The sequence below is a fragment of the Metopolophium dirhodum genome, chromosome 4, assembly GCF_019925205.1.
Source record: "Metopolophium dirhodum isolate CAU chromosome 4, ASM1992520v1, whole genome shotgun sequence".
NCBI classification, from domain to species: Eukaryota; Metazoa; Arthropoda; class Insecta; order Hemiptera; family Aphididae; genus Metopolophium; species Metopolophium dirhodum.
The window spans coordinates 17,612,114-17,634,969 of NC_083563.1; the positions used below are offsets into that span (position 1 = coordinate 17,612,114).

General features: G+C 32.5%; 1 protein-coding gene across 2 annotated transcripts in view; it reads right to left on the reverse strand.

Annotated features, from left to right (window-relative positions):
• The window catches only part of LOC132942719 (zinc finger protein 521-like), a 130,446-nt gene that overhangs the window by 14,865 nt on the left and 92,725 nt on the right, over positions 1-22,856 (reverse strand). For both annotated transcript variants that reach the window (XM_061011344.1, XM_061011345.1), the window contains one exon: positions 12,921-13,225. In XM_061011344.1, coding sequence (XP_060867327.1) covers positions 12,921-13,225 — 305 coding nt within the window. The remainder of the gene's footprint in view (positions 1-12,920; positions 13,226-22,856) is intronic.

The following is a 22,856-nucleotide window of genomic DNA, read 5'->3' on the forward strand; positions in this document are numbered from 1 at the left end:
AATAAAATAAAACTATTAATGAGATTTATAGTGACATTTTAAAATGATATAAAGACATAAATGTTTACAAATTTTGTAAATATAACGTTCATTGAATAAAATAGTAAATATTAAAAATAAGTAGGTTAATATTATATAATAAAATAATAATTATATCACTATAATGAAGCCGGGTTAATCAGCTATAGTAATATATAAATTAACGAAATTGTATAATTAGGTGCCATCATTTTTTCTATAACATAGAATTACTAATAATTAGTCAAGAGCGACGAGGATGAGCCGATAGAAATGTTGGGTATCAACACCTTGCTAAACGGTCAGCCGATGCCATAATATTTATCGTTGTAATGATTCGTGTACTTCTATCTGTAGCAGTGGCACTATTCCCTCCCCCCTCCCATCGGCTATACTTATATATATATTTCACCTCAATTACTATAATTATTTAATCCATACGCTGCTTATAAATATGGATAGGTACCAGTTACTACCTACCATGTTACTAACAAAAACATATACATTGTTAAATAAAATGTGTACATTTTTATACGGTGATTACGACTATATCTACTTGTTTTGTTTGTTTTCAAGCCCCCTTCCCATCGTTTGTTTCTAAATACGTCCCTGGTCTGTAGGTACAATAATATCCTATCGTCTGGACGTCTTATTATTGTACGCGGTGATAAGTGACAACATTAGGACGACGATGCACGTACCATGTCCAGTCACCACTATATGCAGATAATAATATATAATAATAATACATAACGCGTGTAATTGGTGAGTATAGCGTAGTTCATAGTGTTATTGTCATGCATTTACGGAGAAGTTTTTAAAATTCATACTGCGATTTCATAACGAAGTTTACGCGCAAAAGTTGTTCATTCTTCGTCGACGTCCCGCACCGGTGACCTTACAACGTCCGCGCCGCGTGCGAATTTGGCTGATATTATGGATGCAGATTTAAGATTTGGATCGCGGACGCCGCCACGTCAGTGATGATAACTCAAACATTATTATGCGCACTATATGACTGACGCATTTGACGGCGGGTTGGGAACGAAAATCGAGCGTAATGGGTATATACCACAAAAACGTTTTTTCTCTTGCGAATTTTTCCATAATATGTACACTGGGCATTGTACACAATACGTTTGGGTGAGATATTATAGTGCATATTTTATAATTTTGCGAATATTATTATCGGCATACTTGAAGTACATATCTATTTTTCAACATGTGGGGGGAATATAAAAGGCACTGTTCTTACAATAATATGATCGTTTTAATACCATTCCCAAACTGTACGGTTATGAATTAAAAATTAAAAATACATGAGGTATTTTATAATTTTTAATCGTTGGGAATTTTAAAAGAAATTTAAGAAAATATAAGTTTTATTAAATTCTATACAATGTAGAATGCTTATTTTCGTTTCTCTTAATATTTTAAAACACGCATGTGGATTATTGCCTTTTAAAACGGGTTCACTAAAAATAAGGTTCGAGAATTATTTAATTGTATTTTAAATCATATTCGTTTTTAATTATTTTATATTCAATTAACTTAGGATTATTGCTTGTTTTATTAGTATTGTAAGGCTATAATATAATCTGGTGGCTGAACAGTATATACGCTCGAAGGAAGTTTCAACGGAATCCTAAAAATGAAATCTTCAGAATACTATTGACAATAATCCATCTATGGATGGTACAACACAAAACTTGAGCACTCTTCCCACCAGATATGGAAAAATTTGAGTATAATGTCACGAAAAGCAATATACACTGCTCGCTTAGCAGAGGATCGAAAAAAGAACAAAACAGGTGAAACAGTGATGACTGATGACGACGTGACGATTGGGTTTTTATTTTAAGATTAATCGATAATATTATTATTATTCTACGCGCGCGCCGGATTTGGGTCGCCGCGGTGAAAAGCGCGATGACGAGAGCACCTGTTGTTGTCGACGCCGCAGCTGCAGGTGCGACGCGGTCCACGACGTCGCACGTCGGCAGCTAGCGCGTATAGTATACCTAAACATAAATAATAATACGATATATTATATACTTAACTATTATTATTATTTTGTTAGACCACGACGACGGTGACCGCCTGCACCGCCGCGGATTCTGGGCACGCGCCCATCCGGTGAACCACGTCCGGCGAGGATGGGGGGGGGGAACGACTTTAAACTCGATTACACACACACGCACACAAAATCACACGCGCGCACTTTGTACAAGACATCGCAACCGCGTTTCGAGGTCCACCACCACCACCTGTCGGCAGATGGGTTATCTACAGTTGTTATTAGTGGAGCTGAAGGTGTCTTTGACGGCGTCGGCGTCGTGTTTTATTTCGGTTCCGTATAGCAGATATGACCCTTGTATACATTTTATACGATTATGTTATTATAATATAACGCGTCGTAGATGACGGCTGTAATATATAATATCGTGTACATTATTATGTATCTAATATCAAATATGTCGTCGTGGCTATATACGTGCAGCGTAGGCGCTTGTTTTCCCGACCGTGTGACCCAAACTGTTTTTACGTGTCTTACACCGTACACGTAGGTATATTATTATATATTACGAATTTTATTATTTTATTTCTTCATCTCTAGCCGGCTTGTGATCGCACAGGGAATATAATAGTCCGCGCGCGCGAGTCATGTAAAAAAAAAAACGTGACGGCTTTCGGAAACCAACGACGGCGATCCGCGGTCTACACCGAGGCAGGACGACGGACCTTAGGCCTTAGCACGTCTACGATTAAAAAAAACCATCTCTCGCCGATCGCATTTACGGGCCCGTTTCATTCGGTTCCTACTCGGCCCCCACCCTTTGAGAAGACGTTTGTTGGAAAAAAAACCGAGTGACAAAGACGTCTTACAGGCATAGTATTTACGTTATCATTGCGAGATAGTCGAAACCACAGTGCCCACACCGCACTCTGCACGTGCAACAGCAGTGTTATGCGTATGAATAATGTGTTGTATGATACGTCCACGATTAAAAAGCTAAAAGTATAGTCGTGATTTATTTTTTTTTCGACATATTATTATATTATAGGTACTACATGAAGGCAGATAAACGTATTTACCTTTATTATGGGGTATTCGGCCAATTGCCACCCGACAAATATAGACAATTTGCCACCAGGTAGTAGGACATATAAACAAATTTAGACATTCACCTATCAAAATTTCACTTTAAAAAGAGATAAATAAATGGAAAAGTTGTTCGTTTTGAAGCAAATCTGTTTTGAATACCAAAATATTTTATTTTAATAGGTACCTAAGGCTTGAAACTTTAATATAATATGATTCCTCATAAGTTGATCTTCTGGAATTAAAAAAAAAAATTTGCGACATGCTCATCATAATAAATTATGGGTGGGAATTGTTCGAATTCACAGGTAGCAAATGTCTCCTATCCTATAATACGAACGATTCAAAAATAGTACATTAACCTATATTTCCTTGAGAGTCTGAATCACATCATCTGTAATATTGGTTTTATATCTTGTTAATATTGGCGCGAATATTAGTGCCGGAGCTTCTAAGCGTCTAAGCGGTCAACAATCATTGCTAAACTAATATTTTTAGTTAAACACTTTCAAAGCAACCTTCCGTCCAAAATCATTTTTCATTATTGCGAATATAATATGTGTAACAGTTTTTTTCAATTTATTCCTCGAAATTGCTTTCCCGCTAAGTATAACGTATAATATCATAATGCTTGTATAGTGCGTAATATAAGCACCGACATAACCGCGAGAAACTAAAATTATTACCGAGATTTAACAGTTGACTAACAAGTCTTACCATCCAAGTTATGACTCGCTGACTATACAGTATTAAAGCTCGCTGCTCGGGGAGAACTTTAATGAATAATTATACAGTAGGTACATATTATATGGTTTAAGCGCGAAGTCTTGTAAACGACGACGGACTGCAGCGAATTTATCATTGAATTCTCTCGTCGGTCTGATACAGTTTTTACGGTTTTGTCGACGACTAAAATATCTATGTGATTTATCGCGAACTGAAAACCATAATAATACAAACACGGTAACTCTTTTCGTGTACAGTGTGTTTTATAAGCGTAGAAACTGTATTGCCGTATAAATTATATTTTACAATCACGTTTGGCTTTCACAGTTTTTCGTCGGCCCGCTTTCCACGAAAAAGAGGAAAAATTGGAGCATGATAATATTATTCGAGCGACGTCTTTTGCGTGCCGTTGGTGCAATGATATTAATATTACGATTTGACAATCGTTTTCCGGATGGCTCGCGATAATATTATGCAAACGGCGTGACAGTGTTAAACACACGACAATTAGGTAGGTATACGTCAAAGAGATTCACAGTGACTCGTTTTTTATTCACCGACGAACTGACATTATATCGTAATAATATACTTATATCATATTCTATTAATATATTATTATCTTATTATAAGCGCCAACATGTTTACATAACTACCTACCTATTTACTTATTAATTTTTTTTTTTTTTTTTTATTGATCTTAAAAAAACAACTCGGCAGCATAGGCCATTAGTTCACGAGTCTTAATTACTATTTAAAATATATACATTAAGATCTTATATTAACAATATTACTTATTAATTATTATACATTATAATAAGGTCGAAGAAATATCAGTATGCAATTATCATGGTTATAGTCTTAAGAGTGTTGTGTGCTCCTCAGAATTTTGTTCTGATAATGTTTATCCGTATTTCATAAATCATACATATAATCAGAAATATTTTTCGTCTCGTATATTGTAGAAATGCGTAATGACTAATGATCAATTGAATGTGTAGTGTGTTATCAATCAAGTGAATAGATATTAAAAACTGAACTAAAAAAGGCTATGTTATTCAGAATATTTTCAAGTGGTAGTGCCTTGCATAGCATTATTTGCGAGTTCTAAACAAGTTCGTATTTAGCTGATTACTTTTTCTATTTGAAATATTTACTATTTCTAAATATCTCATAATCTTATTTAAGTAAAATCTGAATACGCCATTGTTATTCACTAATACACGGTGCGTACAGTGATGTACTATAATACCTATATGGCGCCTATATAATGTATAATAATTATGTAAATGCGTGTTTGATAAGACACAAATATTATCCAAGTTCGGAGTGCATAAACACTATAATATAATGTATTACTCATTTGATATGTTATGTTTATGGTTTGTTTTATTAGCACGATTTCGATTTAATTTATATATAATGCATTAGAACAGTTCGATGCTGGATTTCACCGAGGTCGCGAGTAAAAAAATGAATACGGACCACGTCACTGTTTTTTTATGGTGTACAATATGTGATTGAACCAAGTAATTTTTATATGGTGGTTGTGGTTATTTCTCATCGTTTTAATTTAATTTTCAACTTGATATATTAAATAATATACCTTACCTATATAATATATATTATGTATGGGTGTTATAATAAATAGCATATAATGTATAAAGATGATCTCTTGTGCGCATCATCTATTGTCTTCGTATACACATCGTATCATAACATTATGTATATATATAGGTACGTAATACCGTAGGTATAAAATGTTATATGCTGGTGGAACCGTAGTATCTCGTCGCTTGTCCTCGCGATCGCATAATAAAATAATAGTGCCTACCTATCTGCTATAATCGTAATGTGTACGTTTAGTGTGTGTGTGGCGGCAAAACGGACGCAAGAACAGAAATTCGTGTGAACCACTCGGCTCTGCAAGTGGGGGCGGCGAGGAGAACGCGGACGTGATGGCATCGGGTCCGGCAATAATATGTCACCGCGGCGATCGTGTCGACGGGTCGCTTTTTTTTTCCCCCTTCGTCCCCTTCTGTGTGCGAGTGTGTACCACGATGATAGTAATAATAATATATGTAAGCACGCGTATAAAAATAAAAGTAGGCCCCGGGCGATAAATAAAAATGTGTACCTATATAATATACACGTGAAACCAGTTTTCGAGCCCATTTACAAACAAACAAGGACACCGCGCTCGCTCGAGAGCACCAACCACCCAGGGGCGACGGCAGTGGCGGCGGCGGCGGCGGCGACGATGACGAGTGACGGACGTGCTCCTTCGTCTCGGCGGCGGCGGCGAGAGAAAGAGAGTGCGCGCGAGTGACGAGGAGACAATAATATAATATATTATTGTGTTATTTGTTGCCGTTTCCGTCCGCAGATGCTGCACATTGCTGCAACTTTGGGACCTGTCGTTCTCCTCGTGCGCATTAGAAACGCATTACAGGTCTATATAGGTATATTATACCTGCAGTACATGTGCAGCGTATGACGTCGTTATGTGCACCGCCGTCGCGCTACAGACTGTTCTTGTGCGATTTTTTTTTTGTTTTTTGTTTTTGACATTCAATCGGTTCGAGATATAGGTATACTGCAATTTCTATTGTCTGTCATAATATTATTATATAGATCAATCGTGTCTGCGCCAATATTATATATTATATATATGTACGGAGTCATAAAATGCAAACACGTTTCGTAAATAAAATCACCCATGCCCTCGTATATTATATTGGGTACAATATATATAATAATATACAATATGAGTAAATAATATATTATGTAATACCGATAATCGAATAATAAAATATACTTCCTTGAGTTCCGATCGAAGACAAATAATACGTTTAAGAGTGATTCGTGCTATATGGTACATTTTGTTTGTTTCAAACGAAAATAAAAAAATACACTCGCGGAATAGAAGTGTTTGAGCAATGACAAAATAGTCTATGTGTTTCGCATCTCTCGAACACAATATTTTTATGTAGTGTTGTGATAAACGGTGACAATACGAATGTATATTATTATTCTCTTTAAACGAAAATATTATTATTATATTTTTGACGACTGTCGTACCAACCCGTGACCCACTCGAGTTACCTTCCGTAGCACCCGCATTTGACTCCCATTCTTGTATCAAAAAAGGTACACACAATATATATTATACACTGGTTGCCTTCCATCTTTCTCGGGTAGTAATAACATTAAAAATAATTCAGTGGTTCTAAACGATTGAGAACAGATGCTGACACATTGATTTTAAAATGTGTTGTTTTGAAGCCACGTGTATTAGTTTATTATTTTAGTGACCATAATATTAATTTTTTTTCAAACAGAGACCTACCCCATTATAAATTATAATTAGTTACAATACGAATTATGGTATAATTGTTTATAGTTCACATTGTACATCAATTTTTTATTATTATATTAATATATTTTTATTTTCATAACATGGTTTTTTAAGTGTATGAAAAACATAATTTATTTAAATATTTATGAAACCATTATCATTACTCTAAAATGGTACAATAAACGAATTTTCACTTAATAACGTGGGTATAATGACTAGTAAGTTTAGTAAATATCACACAACAACGATTTTTGAGTGTCGATAACTTTAGTAGGTACACCTCAACAGGGGCGGAGTGGGAACCAAATCCAGGCCGGGAGTTTAAAATTTATCCAGGCCACCCACCAAAAATTTTTTTCTCGCTACGCTCGAATTTTGTTTTTCTATTCACCTATTTCATAACTATTATATAAGTAGATTTAATTCTAGTGCAATTTATAACTTGAAAAAAAAATTAATTTTTTTCAATGAGTTAAGTTAATTTTTTTTTTTGTTAACTTTTAAATTTAACTGAAGCCTGAAAGCAATTTAATTGAATTAACTTAACTAGCCAGACTTAATTATTTTCATTAAATTGCACACCTTTTATTAATATACTACTAATACCTGAATGTCTGAAAAATAAAATTTGTAGGCATAGTTTAATAGTTGAAACCAACGAAATATTAATAATTAATAATTATATATTGTGTTTTCATGGTTTAGGTATAGTAGGTATAAGGTAATAAGTAATAAATAAATACATAAATTATAAACAATATAATAAAAATTAAAAATGGTTTATACATTTATAATAATAATTTAAATAATAGTTTAGATTTCTCACCAACTGCATTTATGATAATATTATTATCAATTTCCATGAGAATTTTATTTTCAATGGCCATTAGCATAAAAGACTCAAGATGTTCATTGGTCATTGAATTTCTCAGCCGGTTTTTTAAATATTTCAATGTTGAGAATGACCTTTCACAAGAAACTTGCGTAACAGGGAGGGTTAAAATATATTGATATGCTATAGTTAATGTCGGGTAAGCATTTGCAAATAAATTATATTTAATTAAAACATTATAACATCATATTACACAGTTCTTAGGTATGTGTACCTTTTAGAAAAAATGAATCTAATTGATTACATTTTTCAGCACATTTTGCAAGTAATTTTTTGTTTTTTTCGCGATCTCTTCCTGCCACCCCTTTCCTTTTTTTTATTCATAATTACAATATAATATCGTACGATCAATAATATAAAACTTAAATTTTCATTAGAGAGCAAACAAATTAACATGTTAACAGCTGGATTAATAAAAGGAAAAACGTGGATAAACGACACTGTCGACACACTCAACAACAAGTGAACAGTGTACAAATATCAAACACTAATGAGTAATGACTAATTTGTTTGGGCTTATTATAGATATTATTTATAAAAATAACGATGACCAAAGTAAAGGGACCAATAATACAAAATTAATATGTATTATCATTAATATTGATTATATTATTATAAATACTAATATTTTAGACATTATTAGTATTATTAGTTATTATTAGCCATTAGGCATTGGCGCATTGCTATATTCGTCGCCACTCTGCAGTCCTACTACAGTCTACAGATAAAGGGTACAGATAAACAACTTGTCGGTTCAACAGGTGGAAATACGTCGAATCTGGGTGTCATGTTATACAAATAACCAGCCTATATCAATATAATATTGCTTTAATTTTATTTAATGTCTATATTTATGTACCAAATATTTTGTAATTTTATTTCCAAAGCTTTCTCATACGAGTATACGATTGTACGAGGCTATTACAATGTTCTATTATTACATTAATAATATTTGTAATACAATAGTTTAATAGACACACATTTTTGACACATTTAGCATTTAGCATTAACTAATATTTTGTAAATTAAATTAAATTAAAAAAAAAAAATCTAACAAAATGGCCAGGCCACCAGGCCATAGTATGGTCCAGGCCATCTGGAAAATTCCCATTTCCAGACCGGCCACTCCGCCCCTGCACCTCAAATATATTGTATGTTTGGCACTTATAGGATTAGTTGCAAAAATTGATTTCTTAATGTTGTTTCGATTATAGAAAGTAAACAAATAATAGGTATGTCACAGGCACTCGAAGCAATATTTTAAAGGTGAGCGGGCAACTCCTGAATGGAATGGTAGTTCATTAAATAAATTACGTCAAAAGAATTTAATGTTTTTCTTTTCTTTTAAACGGGTTTAAGTGACTTCCCAAAGCCAGAACCTAATCTTACTTATCAACAAAACGGTGTCAGTTTTAGTCGTTACGTGTAGTGGAAGACGAGTTGTGTATTAATATTAAATACTCGACGACGAGTTTATCGATGTCGAAATACCTATCTGCATTTTTATCCCGATATCTGACAACCATTATGCAGCCTTCGAAAATTTTTTTTTTTCTCTCAATCGATTAATAATATTATAATTACCCTATAGTATTTTAACCATTAGTTGCTATAATATTACTATCAAAATGTCATTAACATTTTAAATTTAATAAAATCATAAATTATAATAGGTACTACATTGGGTACATGTTACTGGTTAACTTGCCGACTTGCGAATATTAGCTTTGGTTTGCTAGAAATTCCAAACGAAGCTTTCTTTAGATTTAAAGAAGTTCTTATAATACAATATAAAATACCTACATTTGCTGTCTTAGTAACAATAATTCGATATTTTTGAACACTACGCGCTCGACGTGTAGTGAGTATAATTTTTTTAATATTGTATATCGTATGTATATATAAATTCCTCTACAACGCAATAAGGGTTTTAAACGTAAATCACATAATTCACAGTATCATCAACTCCTTTTTTTTTATCTCGCGTGGTCCCCGCGTGGTCTTGAGAAATCTTTAAACTGCGATGTAAGATACGTAACTATATACACTATATATACACACACACACACATATTATATAAAACGAAACACAATTTTTTTTTTTAATACATAATATATGTGTTCATAAATCGGTCGAGCATTTTTTTATTTTTATTTTTTTTGTGGGCACACGTATACCGCAGTTGTAGTATAGTAATTTATATACGTATATAATATTAATACGAATGATAACGTGTGAACCGAAAGAGTCGGGGAAAAAAACAGAAATCTACTCCTAACCGCTATACGCCACTAGGGGATCCCATTGGTGATCGCGTAGCAGATGCTGCACAGACGGTGGTAAACATAATAATAACATAGGCGATTTTTCGAAGCACATGCGACCGCACCGTCGTACGGAGGTCGGGCGTACGACGTATACGACACACACGCACTGCACTTGGTGTTTTAGGTCACACGCAAAGCCGCGTGTTAAACGCGAATAATAATAATAATAATAATAAATACACACACGTTGAAAACAATAATATTAATATAATACGACGACTTTGCGTGTGTATAGAGTATGCTTATACATGATACTCTATATAATGTTACACGTACCTTAATATAATACAATATAATATTATATAGGTACCGCGGACATCTTCGGGAGAGTTGAGCGCCTTCACACCTTATCGGACGAGGCCGGGGCCGATCTCGGGCCTCGGTCTGCTATATATATCGCCCGTTTGCCTTCTTCTTCTTCTTATCGTATTCAATACAGTAATGAACGGTTTAATAATATGTACCTACATATGTACATAACTTGTAATCGCCACGCCATTTTGTGCTCGCCTCGCGAATAGTTTATGTTAGTTAACTTTATTAAGTTATATATATTATAACTTATTACCTATCTATACTTAGTATTTGTGTTATACCTATAGCGATGTCGTTGACATTGTTACATATGTTGAATAATTATGTTATTGCACTTCGCTATTTTACAAGGACTACCTATATAATATATTTTTTATTGTTGTTATGATATAATATAACCATGTACGTAATATATCAGCCACGGCTCAGGGTGCCCGGTTATCTTCCCCTCCCTTTCCTAGTCCAACAGACGATGCAATTCTTCATATTAATATAATATTATGTACACAATACGTTTAAGAAATCATACTTAAATTATAACAATACCATCTGGTGATAATACAAAGTATAATAGTATATTGAATAATAATTTAACTCGCCAGATCATATTAATTTATATTTGACAACGACAAAAAATATTCGCAATGCGATGACGATGAATTCTGTCAAATTATATAAAATAAGTGCCACCTTTAAATGCGTGGGTTTACTGTTATTAGTTCATCTGTTTAACAGAGATATGATTTAAAACCCATTGAAATTTTGGATTGTTCATATTATTTTGTGTTTTTGACTTGAGATTTTCCCGCAGAAAGCACGTTTATTAGTAAAATGTTGGGACACTCACAGTCCACGTACCTTCTGTAATAGGTATATATTATAGAGCAAGAATTGTTTGAGTCAAAAATGTCTAATTTTCTATATATTAAAATATGAGTAATGTGGTATAGATTTAAATAATAATAATAATAAAATTATGTGAACACACAAGTGTAAAAGCAAAATAAAAACAAAACTCTTCTGTTCCCAAAAAAAGGTCGTTTATATTGTTGTGATTGTACTCGCATACATGGAGTATTAAAAGAATTATATAAAACCAAACAAAAAACAAAACAAAAATCTCATCGTGGGTAAACCTACTTTCATACATAGGTAAACAATATTATTTGAATAACACCCCAGCTGCACACTAAATTACACGCACCGAGTGCATTGTAATGCAATAATAATATTATATCGTCATTACATAATGTATATTATAATATAATAATATACGTGTTTACACGTTGCACCGATCCCTCGAGGAGTGGTTTTCCCGCACCACGTCTGAATAAAACGATAAATTTCGTCAAGCTGGCCGACAGCACCCTACCAGTATAATAATATAATATGTAAAATTATACGATAATAATCTAAGTATATCAGGTGTACCTGTGTGAATCAGGTATAAGGATAAATATCCGTGGAGTAACAATCCTTATGTTTAGAAAAAAATGTCAGAGGTAAACATTTTCTAAAACTCCATACGTGTTGCGTATTGTTGTCCCATGCATACAATTTTCATATCGCATGTCCCATTTTTTATATATGGTTTGATTTTTTAATTTTTGTATCTCTGATTGGGAAGAAGGAGCTATCCGATCGCCTTATGGTTACCTGGTTTCCGATTGGAAATTCGTAAGAAAAAAACAGCATTAGACACGACAGTTATTCATAAATCGATCGTATCTTTTTTGTTGTACCTTATTTAAATTAATCAATGCTATTGAGACTGAATCAATCTCGGATATTCCTCTTAATATATAGAAACATAATGAAATAGGATTGTATTTTCGGTTCCATGCGTAATTTCAAAATTGTTGAAATATTGAAATGTTTTCTCGTCGACTTTTCATCCACGGAGTTCACTCAGAATCTTAATTTATTATTATTTAAAAAAAATTGTGACTTATTTTATTCGTAATAGGTAGGTAATATTATATATATCATATATTTTTAAAATGTTCAATTTATTTACTATACAGAACTAATAAATCGATAGTTTTTCAAAATTGTATTTTGTCTTAATCTGAAATTCTGACGCCCATACTCTATAATATTTTACTGTTATTGTTATGCTTAGAGCTATACCTGGTAGGCTCAGGAAAAGGCAAAAAGCTAAATAATAGCGAAAACGAAACCCACCTGTTCGTGTTTTTTCAGGTAGCTTCCCCGGGGAAACGTCTTGTCGCAGTATTGGCATGCGTACGGGTTGGCGTCAGTGGCGTTCGCTGCGGCTGTAACAGCGGCGACGGCAGCAGCGGCAGCGGCGCCGGCCGTGGCGTACGACGGCGGACGGCTGTGGCGATCGCGTCGGTGGTCGACCGTGGAACCGGGCCGGCTGTTGCTCGTGGCGCAGCTGTCCGGCGACGTGTGGTCCTCCGACACGGCCGAGCTCCACGACGAAGCTGCCTCTTCGGTGCTCGCCTCGCCCGCGCCACTCAGTGCCTCTGTGGAAAATCGTGACGACAGTAGCATATAGTATGATATTAAATTAACCGTTATGGATTTGGTTTGGTGAGTATTTAATATTAGGTATAGCACTGTATGGATGGGTATATCGGTTCACCTACGAAAACGACGAAACGATCTCGCGTGACACATGTACACGAATACACGATCGTGTATCGCGTCTCTACCTGTGTATAAAGTGCCTCTCACTGCATTTGTTTACGCCACGTTTTCACAAAATAAGAAAATTACGATTAGTGTCCTCGTGTTTCTTTTAACCGGGACGGTCAATTTATGTATGTATTCTAAAAGTTTAATCACTTATTCCCATTAAGTATTAAAATAAACAAGTAAGTTTGTGAAAGTTTAGGCAGAAATCTAAGGACGAACATGACTAGACATCCTGCATATTATTAAGAAAGTATGTGTGCAGGTTATCGAGTGCACAAAATATACCATATTGAGTACTAAACAAGACGTAGAGACGACACTAACGATATGGCGACGTTATAATAATATGATTATACTAACGCAATATAGTCTCGACTCCCAAGTGGCCAGTTTATGCAGCCTCTATATGTGTATATACAACGTGCATTTCGTTCGAGGATCATGATATTATTATATTATTGTTATTATAGCTACATCGTCTCATCGATGATAAGCCGTATCGTCTCGTTGTGTGGGAATATGAGTTATATGTATTCAATATATTATATAGAATATGAAAAATAACGAAAAAATATTGGTACGTGATCTATTACATAATAATATCGAAGTTATTATCGCGATAGACTGACTGGTTAATTAGTTATCATTTCATCACTTATCCATAATATTATGCTACCTATTCAAAGATTACGACTATTATGGGTACAAGTAATATATCCATGAACCATCAAATTCCGTCTAAGTGACAAATAGTAAGTCATAGTCCATAGGTATTATTATTGCAATTATTGTAATGCGAAATTCACGAGTACCTATCCACCGCAATATAATTTCAACAGAACGCGTCATATTATTATTATTGTTATTTCAACTGCAATACTATTCACCAACGCAATGTACCAACTACCAATTAAGTTTTTAAGTTATATCCAAAGAACTTGATATTTCGATTTAAGTATTTTCATATAAACAAGAAACATTTTTTTCTACATGGTACACAACTAACATGCCTACAATTATAACATTTTTATTTTCATTGTTCAGAATTTATTAAAGATTTAGGTACTTAACATATTATTAATAATACTAAATATAAATAAAGTAGAACATTACCTTCCAGGCAAAGGATAAGCGTTTTAGATTCGTCAAAAAGAATATAGCGAGGAATATTATGAGTTATGATGGCTATTACCCATGACATTTATTTTTATTTATACGAAAGATCATTCTGACTAGACGGAATATTACAACTGAGCATTTAATGCATTTGGCTAATGTTTTATTGTTAACTTTCTCTACAGTCAAATTATTCGAAATGGTAAACCTACCACCTACGTCTTCCTTGTTTCAGTATCACTGGCTACTGAAGTACAATATTATTTCAGACGTTGATATTAAAAACTGAATTTTATGAGAACTATAAATTTAATATAGAAATAAAGAATGCACGATGAATTATATATTATTCAGGCGTATCGGTTTTAATATTCTATGCTACATATTTACAGTTACCAGTTCATCACTTAACTAATGACCAATAGTAAAATCTTAGTGAGTTATTAAAACAAAAGACAATATAGGTACCTGTTATCTGCAGATCACATACCAGACGAAAAATGATAACAATTGAAACGAAAATATAATATGACGGTCAGTTGTTAGTAACCATATTATTTTACGAAAAAAAAAATGTATCAAAATTGTTCTCGGCACTGATAATTGTTTTTAAACGTCGGTTTGGCGATCTGTTTTAATCGTTGAAAACACGTGCTTAAAACAAAACGTCTGCAACCCTTAACGCAAACGCTTAGCGACGCCTTAGAAAGTTAGAACACAGCTGCAGCAGTAATAGGCATCGATTGGATTCTAAAAAATAAAAAACGTTTTCACCACGTCTTGGGAATCGTTGTGGCGCGCTGTAATGTAAATGAGTATGACACCACACAAGTACGACGGAGACGACTGCGCACGACTATAACAATATAATAATATAATATATTATTATAATTCCGCCTCGGCGCCGCGTCGTAACAATATCTCACATGTCTGCGCGTAAATATTAACCGTGTTGATACCTACGACTTTATGCGATAATCTCGAACGTTAGATTATTAAAATATAATATCAGCTATTATAGACGATTTATATATAACTGCGTAACGGCGCGGCGAAAGGGGAGCGTGCGATATTGTTACAGTTACTGTCTGGCCGGCGACAAACGTACCGACGGCGGCAGCAACGCCACCACTGCATCTCTGCGTGGTGCAGTAGGCGTCAATTATTATTATATTATTATTATTATTATTATTATTTTGATCGTTATACGTGAGACGGGTCGCCGCATCCGCACAACGCGGCGGCGGCCGTGTGTGGTAGATGGTCGTTGCCTACGCGTGCCTCACGCACGCCTACTCGGTCCGGTCGTCGTCGTCATCGTCGTTTTCCGCGTTCGTCGTGCGTGCGTTTTGTAGGAATATCGTAGGTACGTCATAATATAATATTATATATCGTTAAATTACATGTAATGAATATAATATATTATTTATCATAAATATATACCCATGTATAGGTATATGGTACATTAGAATGTTATGATGTGTATACCTCTACCTACTGCAGTTATACGAGTAGTATTCGTAGTATTCGTTATTATTACTTATTGTTATAATCTAGCAGCCGTCGCACGGCGTTTTAGTCTCTTTAATATAATCACCGTAGTTCCGTAGATTATTAATCGCGTTTAATGACCGGACGCTATTTGTAAAACAGATATAATATTCCGTTTCAAAACGAATAATATCCCTCCGACCGTTTTTCACCCTTCCCTCGCCGCCCGTTCTGAATATGTATAAACACACGACGTCTCCTCAATCATCTTTCATTGCACAATTGCATACATGTCCAACGTCCACCGGTTCATTATTATTTAATATATTAAAATATAAGAACGCATTTTATTCTGTCTATAAAATGTATAACAGTGGCCTGTCGTGGCGCGGTGGTTTGCCTCAGTCACTAATGTGTTCAGTCTGAGGTCGAGCATCAGCCGGTGTCGCTATAGTTCCCGGATGACTGACCAGGGTTTTAGTGACAAATCCTCTGCACATATAAATTATACACGTGTTCCGAACCAACCAACCCTCCACAGTAAAAACAGGCTAACAACGGTGCAGTTGACACATTAAAAAAAAATTTTAAACATTGTAACTTGTATAGATTACCATACGCGTCAGCGCGTCGCAATGCACGAATCGGAGGAAAAGTAGAAATATGACAAAAAAATGTTTGCGTTTCTGAAGATTTAAACGTTATTAAATGATTATGAAGACCACTGTTGCAGTTGTTGTTTATTGTCAGTTTTTAGTGTTGTACGCACCAATAAATTATCAGAACAAGCCGCTACCAGCGAGTCAATATATTATAATGACGGAAATTATTGTACATTAACACCTGAGTACTTAACCCATAATGATTGCATCGCGCGTAGTTAAGGTTCGACGCAACTCGATTATTAATAATTATTGACATTGTACTCACGACACCCGAACTCGCTCGAATAAAAGTCTGTTTAAATTGAATTATGCTCGTTGTATATGACGTTGGCGATTTAATTTTATTACAGAATCGACCGGGACGCGGGATGATGGTACGTGGAGGGTTGGTGGAGATCGTTGTTATTGGCCCTAAGGTGTTTCTCGCCGTGTGCCGCAATAAGGGGACAGTGGACCATTATAGGAACGAAATTGGTTGACTAGATTATCGCGCTACGATAGGTGGGTGTAGAAGGGTGAGGATATGTTTTAGAGTAAAGTTCGTGTAAGCATTAGCTTTTGAGACCTTGGGGATAGAAAAGTCATTTAGTATAACGCGTCCCGTTGGGCAACCTATGCCAGACACAGTTTTATTTATTTTAGAGTACATAAAAATACGACTTTTTTTTACCCGATAGCTGATAGGTAACTCCAGAATCTAGATACCTAAGCAGAGTTGGATACTTGGATACGCACAATAGTAAGATCATATCGTTTACCATTGGCAAAAGTTTACTAAGAAATAACAGCAATAACTTAAGATTGTACTTATATTTATAGAACCTACAACAACTGCCCTGATTATCTTACCAAACACGAGAACAAAACGCTTTATACTAAATTTCATACCTATAGGTAGTAAGTCTTACTGTTCGTATCTTGGACAGTATTTTTTTATAATAAATTGTACTTCGATTATATATCATAGCACCCGTAAATAAAATATAGACTTTAGGGTGTAAGTCGTATTATTATTAATTAACCTAGTTAACTACTTAGTCGTGGTATTTTTTATTTATACAATTTTTTTTTTTTTTTTTTATTGAACTTAAGCCCGGCGACTGGCCATTAGCTGTTGTAGGGGTTATGAACTATGGTAGGGATAAGGTTGATACGGTAGGTTGATTTTACGGTTGTTACGGTAGGAAGCAAACACGTGTATGTGTGGCAAGGTTTTTAACTACTATGAATCCGGGTGGTCACCCATCCGGGAGCTAGTAGCTGTGGCCGTTACTTACTCCCAGTCGCATTCCGCGACTGGTTGCAGCCAACGCGCCACGCCAAGCTACCAATTTAGTTTTATAACTTGTTACGAATATTAAATTGTTATTTTGGTAATTGATGACACCGATCATTGGATTATATGAAAATTTGAACTAGAATTTGTAATGAATAAAATTTCAAAATATTTAATATACCAGTAAACTATATTAGGGAACTAATAGGGACCCCAATTAGTTACCCAATTATACCCCATACAGTTACTGATTAGAAAAAATATAAAACATTTTATGACATCAATAAATCATAAAAATGTACTTATTCGTCGAACTTAGAATTTAAATATTAAATTTATTGATGTATTGTAAAGAAAATATAACTTTACAAGCGTCGTTTTATTTTAAAAAAACCTTTTTTTAATTAAATATGTTACTACGTATACTTAACAGAAACTGCACGATAACAATATTAACATATTTTACAACTTGATAAAAATATAAATGCATGGAAAAAAGGTAACCGAATAATAAGTATCAAATAATTAGACCCTAATTGCATAATATTATATACCTGTTGGCTGTTTATTCTGTATACAAAACACTGTAATATTGTATAGTTAATAGTTTAACTAAAGTCCGGTTGCTATTAACTTTGATTCATATTGTTAATATTGCAATAATATATTGTTTATTTATTTAACTAATGTTAAATTGTTAGTCTCAACTCTTTAATATGGTTAGTATATAATATAATATATAATATATCATACTATTATCAGTATTATGCATAACAAGTAAAGTAGTATTAGCATAATTTATTTTGTATAGGTAATTAATATTATAATATAGTAGGTATTCAATTATTATTACAGGTTAGTTTTGCAAGATGAAACAAATAATATTTTAACCCTGTTATCAAACTACAAATATTATCGACGAAAAAGATTTTGCCTGTGTCAATATAATAAATAATTTATGTAATCAATATAATAAAGATAAATATTAAAATTCGATATTAGTTAACACTAAATAACAGCCTTTGGTCTTTGCTTAAGGAGACAATATAATAATATTAATAAAGACAAATAGCTTCTTAATATTAAATAATATAGGTAACATGAATAATAATTATCATATAGTTCATATAATTAACATATATTTTAATGGTTATTTTTAATTATATTCTAATTGTAGTATATTATGTAAATTACGTATAAAACATTATAGAATACAGAATATTTAGAATATGTTTTCAATTTATATTATATTATTAAAATGCATTAAATTTCATTCTGATTTGTCAAAAATAACACAATATTTGTCTAAGTCTTTCCAAAACTACATTTAAAGATACTATAGTTAGGTATTCTAAATATTGTCTATTATTGTATTCTGGATAATTATAATTACTATTGATAATTTAATGGCATATCATTACATTGAGTATGTACAACAACATAATAATAATATAATATTAAATATATTAAATTAAATCCGTTATTTTTTTATTTTCTATATTTTATCAATATTCTTATTCTATTACCCTATTATCGTCAATACTTTATTATACTACTAGTGTAATATTAACACATTTGCATAATATATTAATATTGGTACATGCTTTTAAATATTGATAATATTTATGTTTTATGGTTTTATACATGCATTTTGCATTGATTTATTACTTATAATAATTGTCCTTAATAGAAATTATGTTATAATATTTTGCTAAGAAAGTCGTAATATTAAAAAGTACCTGAATGTGTATAAAATGATTTAAACATTAATGACAGAAACAAAACTAAATATTAACGACTTTAGTAAATTCCAAAAGTTTAATACATATTTAAGACATTATTTTTGGCATAGCATCGTATAAAACACCCAGCGTGTTATTTTTTTACATCTCTATTAAATTTCTGTCATAATATATTAATTTATATATTGAGTATTGTTTTAATGTATTTTAAATTGTCATAAAAAATCATTAGAATTGGAATAATAGATATATAAAGTATAAAAAAGAAGTGCTTCTAATATAATTCAAAATTTAAGCAACTATTTTATTATTATTTGTTCTTTTTTTATTAAATATTTAAATGACATAATTTTATTCTTAGTATACCTTGTTTATGAAATAAACAACACTAAAGCCTCAGCAAAAGATGTATTTAAAAAATAAAAAGGTGGACAAGTTGATACCGCTCTGTTGTACATTAATTGTAGTTGTAGAGTAGGTATGTCATTGTAATGGATGTGTTAAACTTGAACTCAATGGTAAACTATTGCATACGAAAAACAATTCTGAGCGGGGACGTAGTTAGGGCGTAATTTGGGGGGAGGGGCGTCCCCCCTTCTCATTAGCAGGCTGTTGTCGGGCCGGGTATGGGCTAGTTTTGGGCCTTCATATAGTAGCTAAAAGGTAATATGTTTAAGTATCCCTCTCAGGGCCGACTCAAATGAGAATAGTGAAATAGGCAAAATCAAATTTTGCCACCCCTAATATTATTATATTATCAGTGTTTTTAAAATCCCGCCCTCTTATTAAAGTGCTGCGTAAGTGCCGCCCTAAGCATGGGCCTATGTTGCCTACCCCTTGAGCCAGGCCTAAATTCCCTCTACATATGTATTAATTATTTATTTATTGTTATCTCTCAAAAATATGGGTTACTTATGCTTATAATAGTAACCTTTGATACTACCTAGTAAGTATAAAATTATGTAAGAAGGATATTTCTATTGAGATAAAAATGCAATTGTAGTATAATGTAATGTAATTAATTGTTAGCGAGCGGTTTTTTTTCAGTTTTATTTTGAGCCGGTCAAAAATGTTGTCCCCCCCTTTCAAAAAATGAAATGATGCCACTGGACGTTGTGCATTGGTACTTGTATAAATAATCAATTTTAAAAGTTAAAAAAAAATAATAAAAATCGAAAATATCTCATGGCTATCATAGCGTAACTTTCCGGTAAAAATAATCGTGCCTCTGTATTTTTAATATTTTTGAATTTTCATTAAAGAAACTTATGAGGAACATTGCATTAAATGTTCAAGCTTTTATCGAGAGTATTTTATAAAAAAATTTGATAAATTTCTCAAGGCTATAAATAGCTCAAAAAGATTAAACGTTTTTTTTTATTTATTTAAAATAGAAAATTTACAATCTGTAACATATATAGTATATAGAAATCGGATAATTACAGAAAATATTTACATGTATTAGTCAAAATATTTTGAAAATGTATGGAAATTATATTATAAATATTTAGTAAAAACTTCAAGTGTCTACGGTTATTAGATTTTGAGTCGCACCAAAAAATAAAATCGATTTTTTCAAAACATATAAGGTCAAAATAAAATAATCATACATTTTATAATGATAGTTTAAATTATAATGATATATATTATGGTTTTGACTACGTACACCTAAAAGCTGAAAGCTATACAGCTTATACCTATTTAATGCTTGTAGTCTATAATTTTTATTTTTGCAGATATCTTCATTTTTAAAATTGAGACATAATAATATAACATCCGTCAAAATTGATATTTCCTTTGTCTGGATAATTGATCATTATTATAATGTAACAAAACTATAAAAATAAATTAGGTACCTATAACCTATCTAGCTACCTGTTAAATATTTTAATTTTATTTAATATAGGTACTGAGTCGCCAATATTACATACCTACCCACCCATCGATATTTATATTATATTATATATTCTTCATCATTCAAATATTACTAGTTAAATTTAATTTTATACAAGAGTTGAAGAGTATACTTAATACTGTACAATAAACTATAAAAGTTCATACAATATTATTACAAGAAAAAAACTATTAAATATAAATAGATAGGATCTCATGAGAAATATAATCATGCATCATCCCAAAGGAATTAATTTCGATTTAAAAAATGATAGGTTAGATTTTATTAATAATATTACTGTGATTATAGGGTTAGAAAATTGTATAAAATCGGAAATATTATTGCTCTTACAAGGCTTTAAATCTAATAGATAGTTCTTTTTTAATAAAGTCCTGTGTTTATACTTGTTCAACAAATATTTGGACACGCTAAAGAATGCAAGAGTTAACCCGCACTATCCATTCTTAATTTATTTTTAATAGTTATTAAATTGGTTTGAAAAATATTTCTAATTGTGAAGCGACACGCATATAGCAGTATAAGTTTCTGCACCTGATTTATAAATTTAAGCTCGGTAAATGTATTATTTACCGGTCAATTTATTTTGTTTCTAACAAAAAATAATAAAGAGACTCTCTAAAATATTTAACATCATTATATGAGGCTAATATTTTTAACATTACAAAGAATGGTTAAGATAAAACCTAAAGTTTTTAATAAATTAATGATATAAATGTCTATTATCAGGTATGTATATAGATAGATCCTAGACCATCTAATCATAACAGTAAAATATGGTCTTTTTTAATTTTCATACCAAATTTACTTATATATAACTCTTAATTATTAAGGTATCAATAGGTAAAATCAATATCAATTATTAACTCTTTCACTGGCAAACTGATTTTCACGCTGCAACTGAGTACATGTCTCTGCCGTACATGGTCTATAATTGCATTATTATAACTTACGAGCTAGATATAATATCTGGGCATCTAGCAAGAAATAATAAACCAACACATAATGTTAAAAACATTCGAACTTCATGATTGAACTAGATATTAAAGTTTTATTTTTAATGCATGTCATACTTTTCCAAAATATGGTATTTATATACCGTAAACCGTAGTTATACATTTATTTCAGGGGGAGGGGGAGTGGTGTTTCTGTGGTTTTTGAGTGTCTTTATGGCTATACGTTACCGAAAATATCAATATTTTCGTAAATTGTACGTCTTTACAGTCGGATTAAGTATTCGTGCTTAGAGCTGCGAAT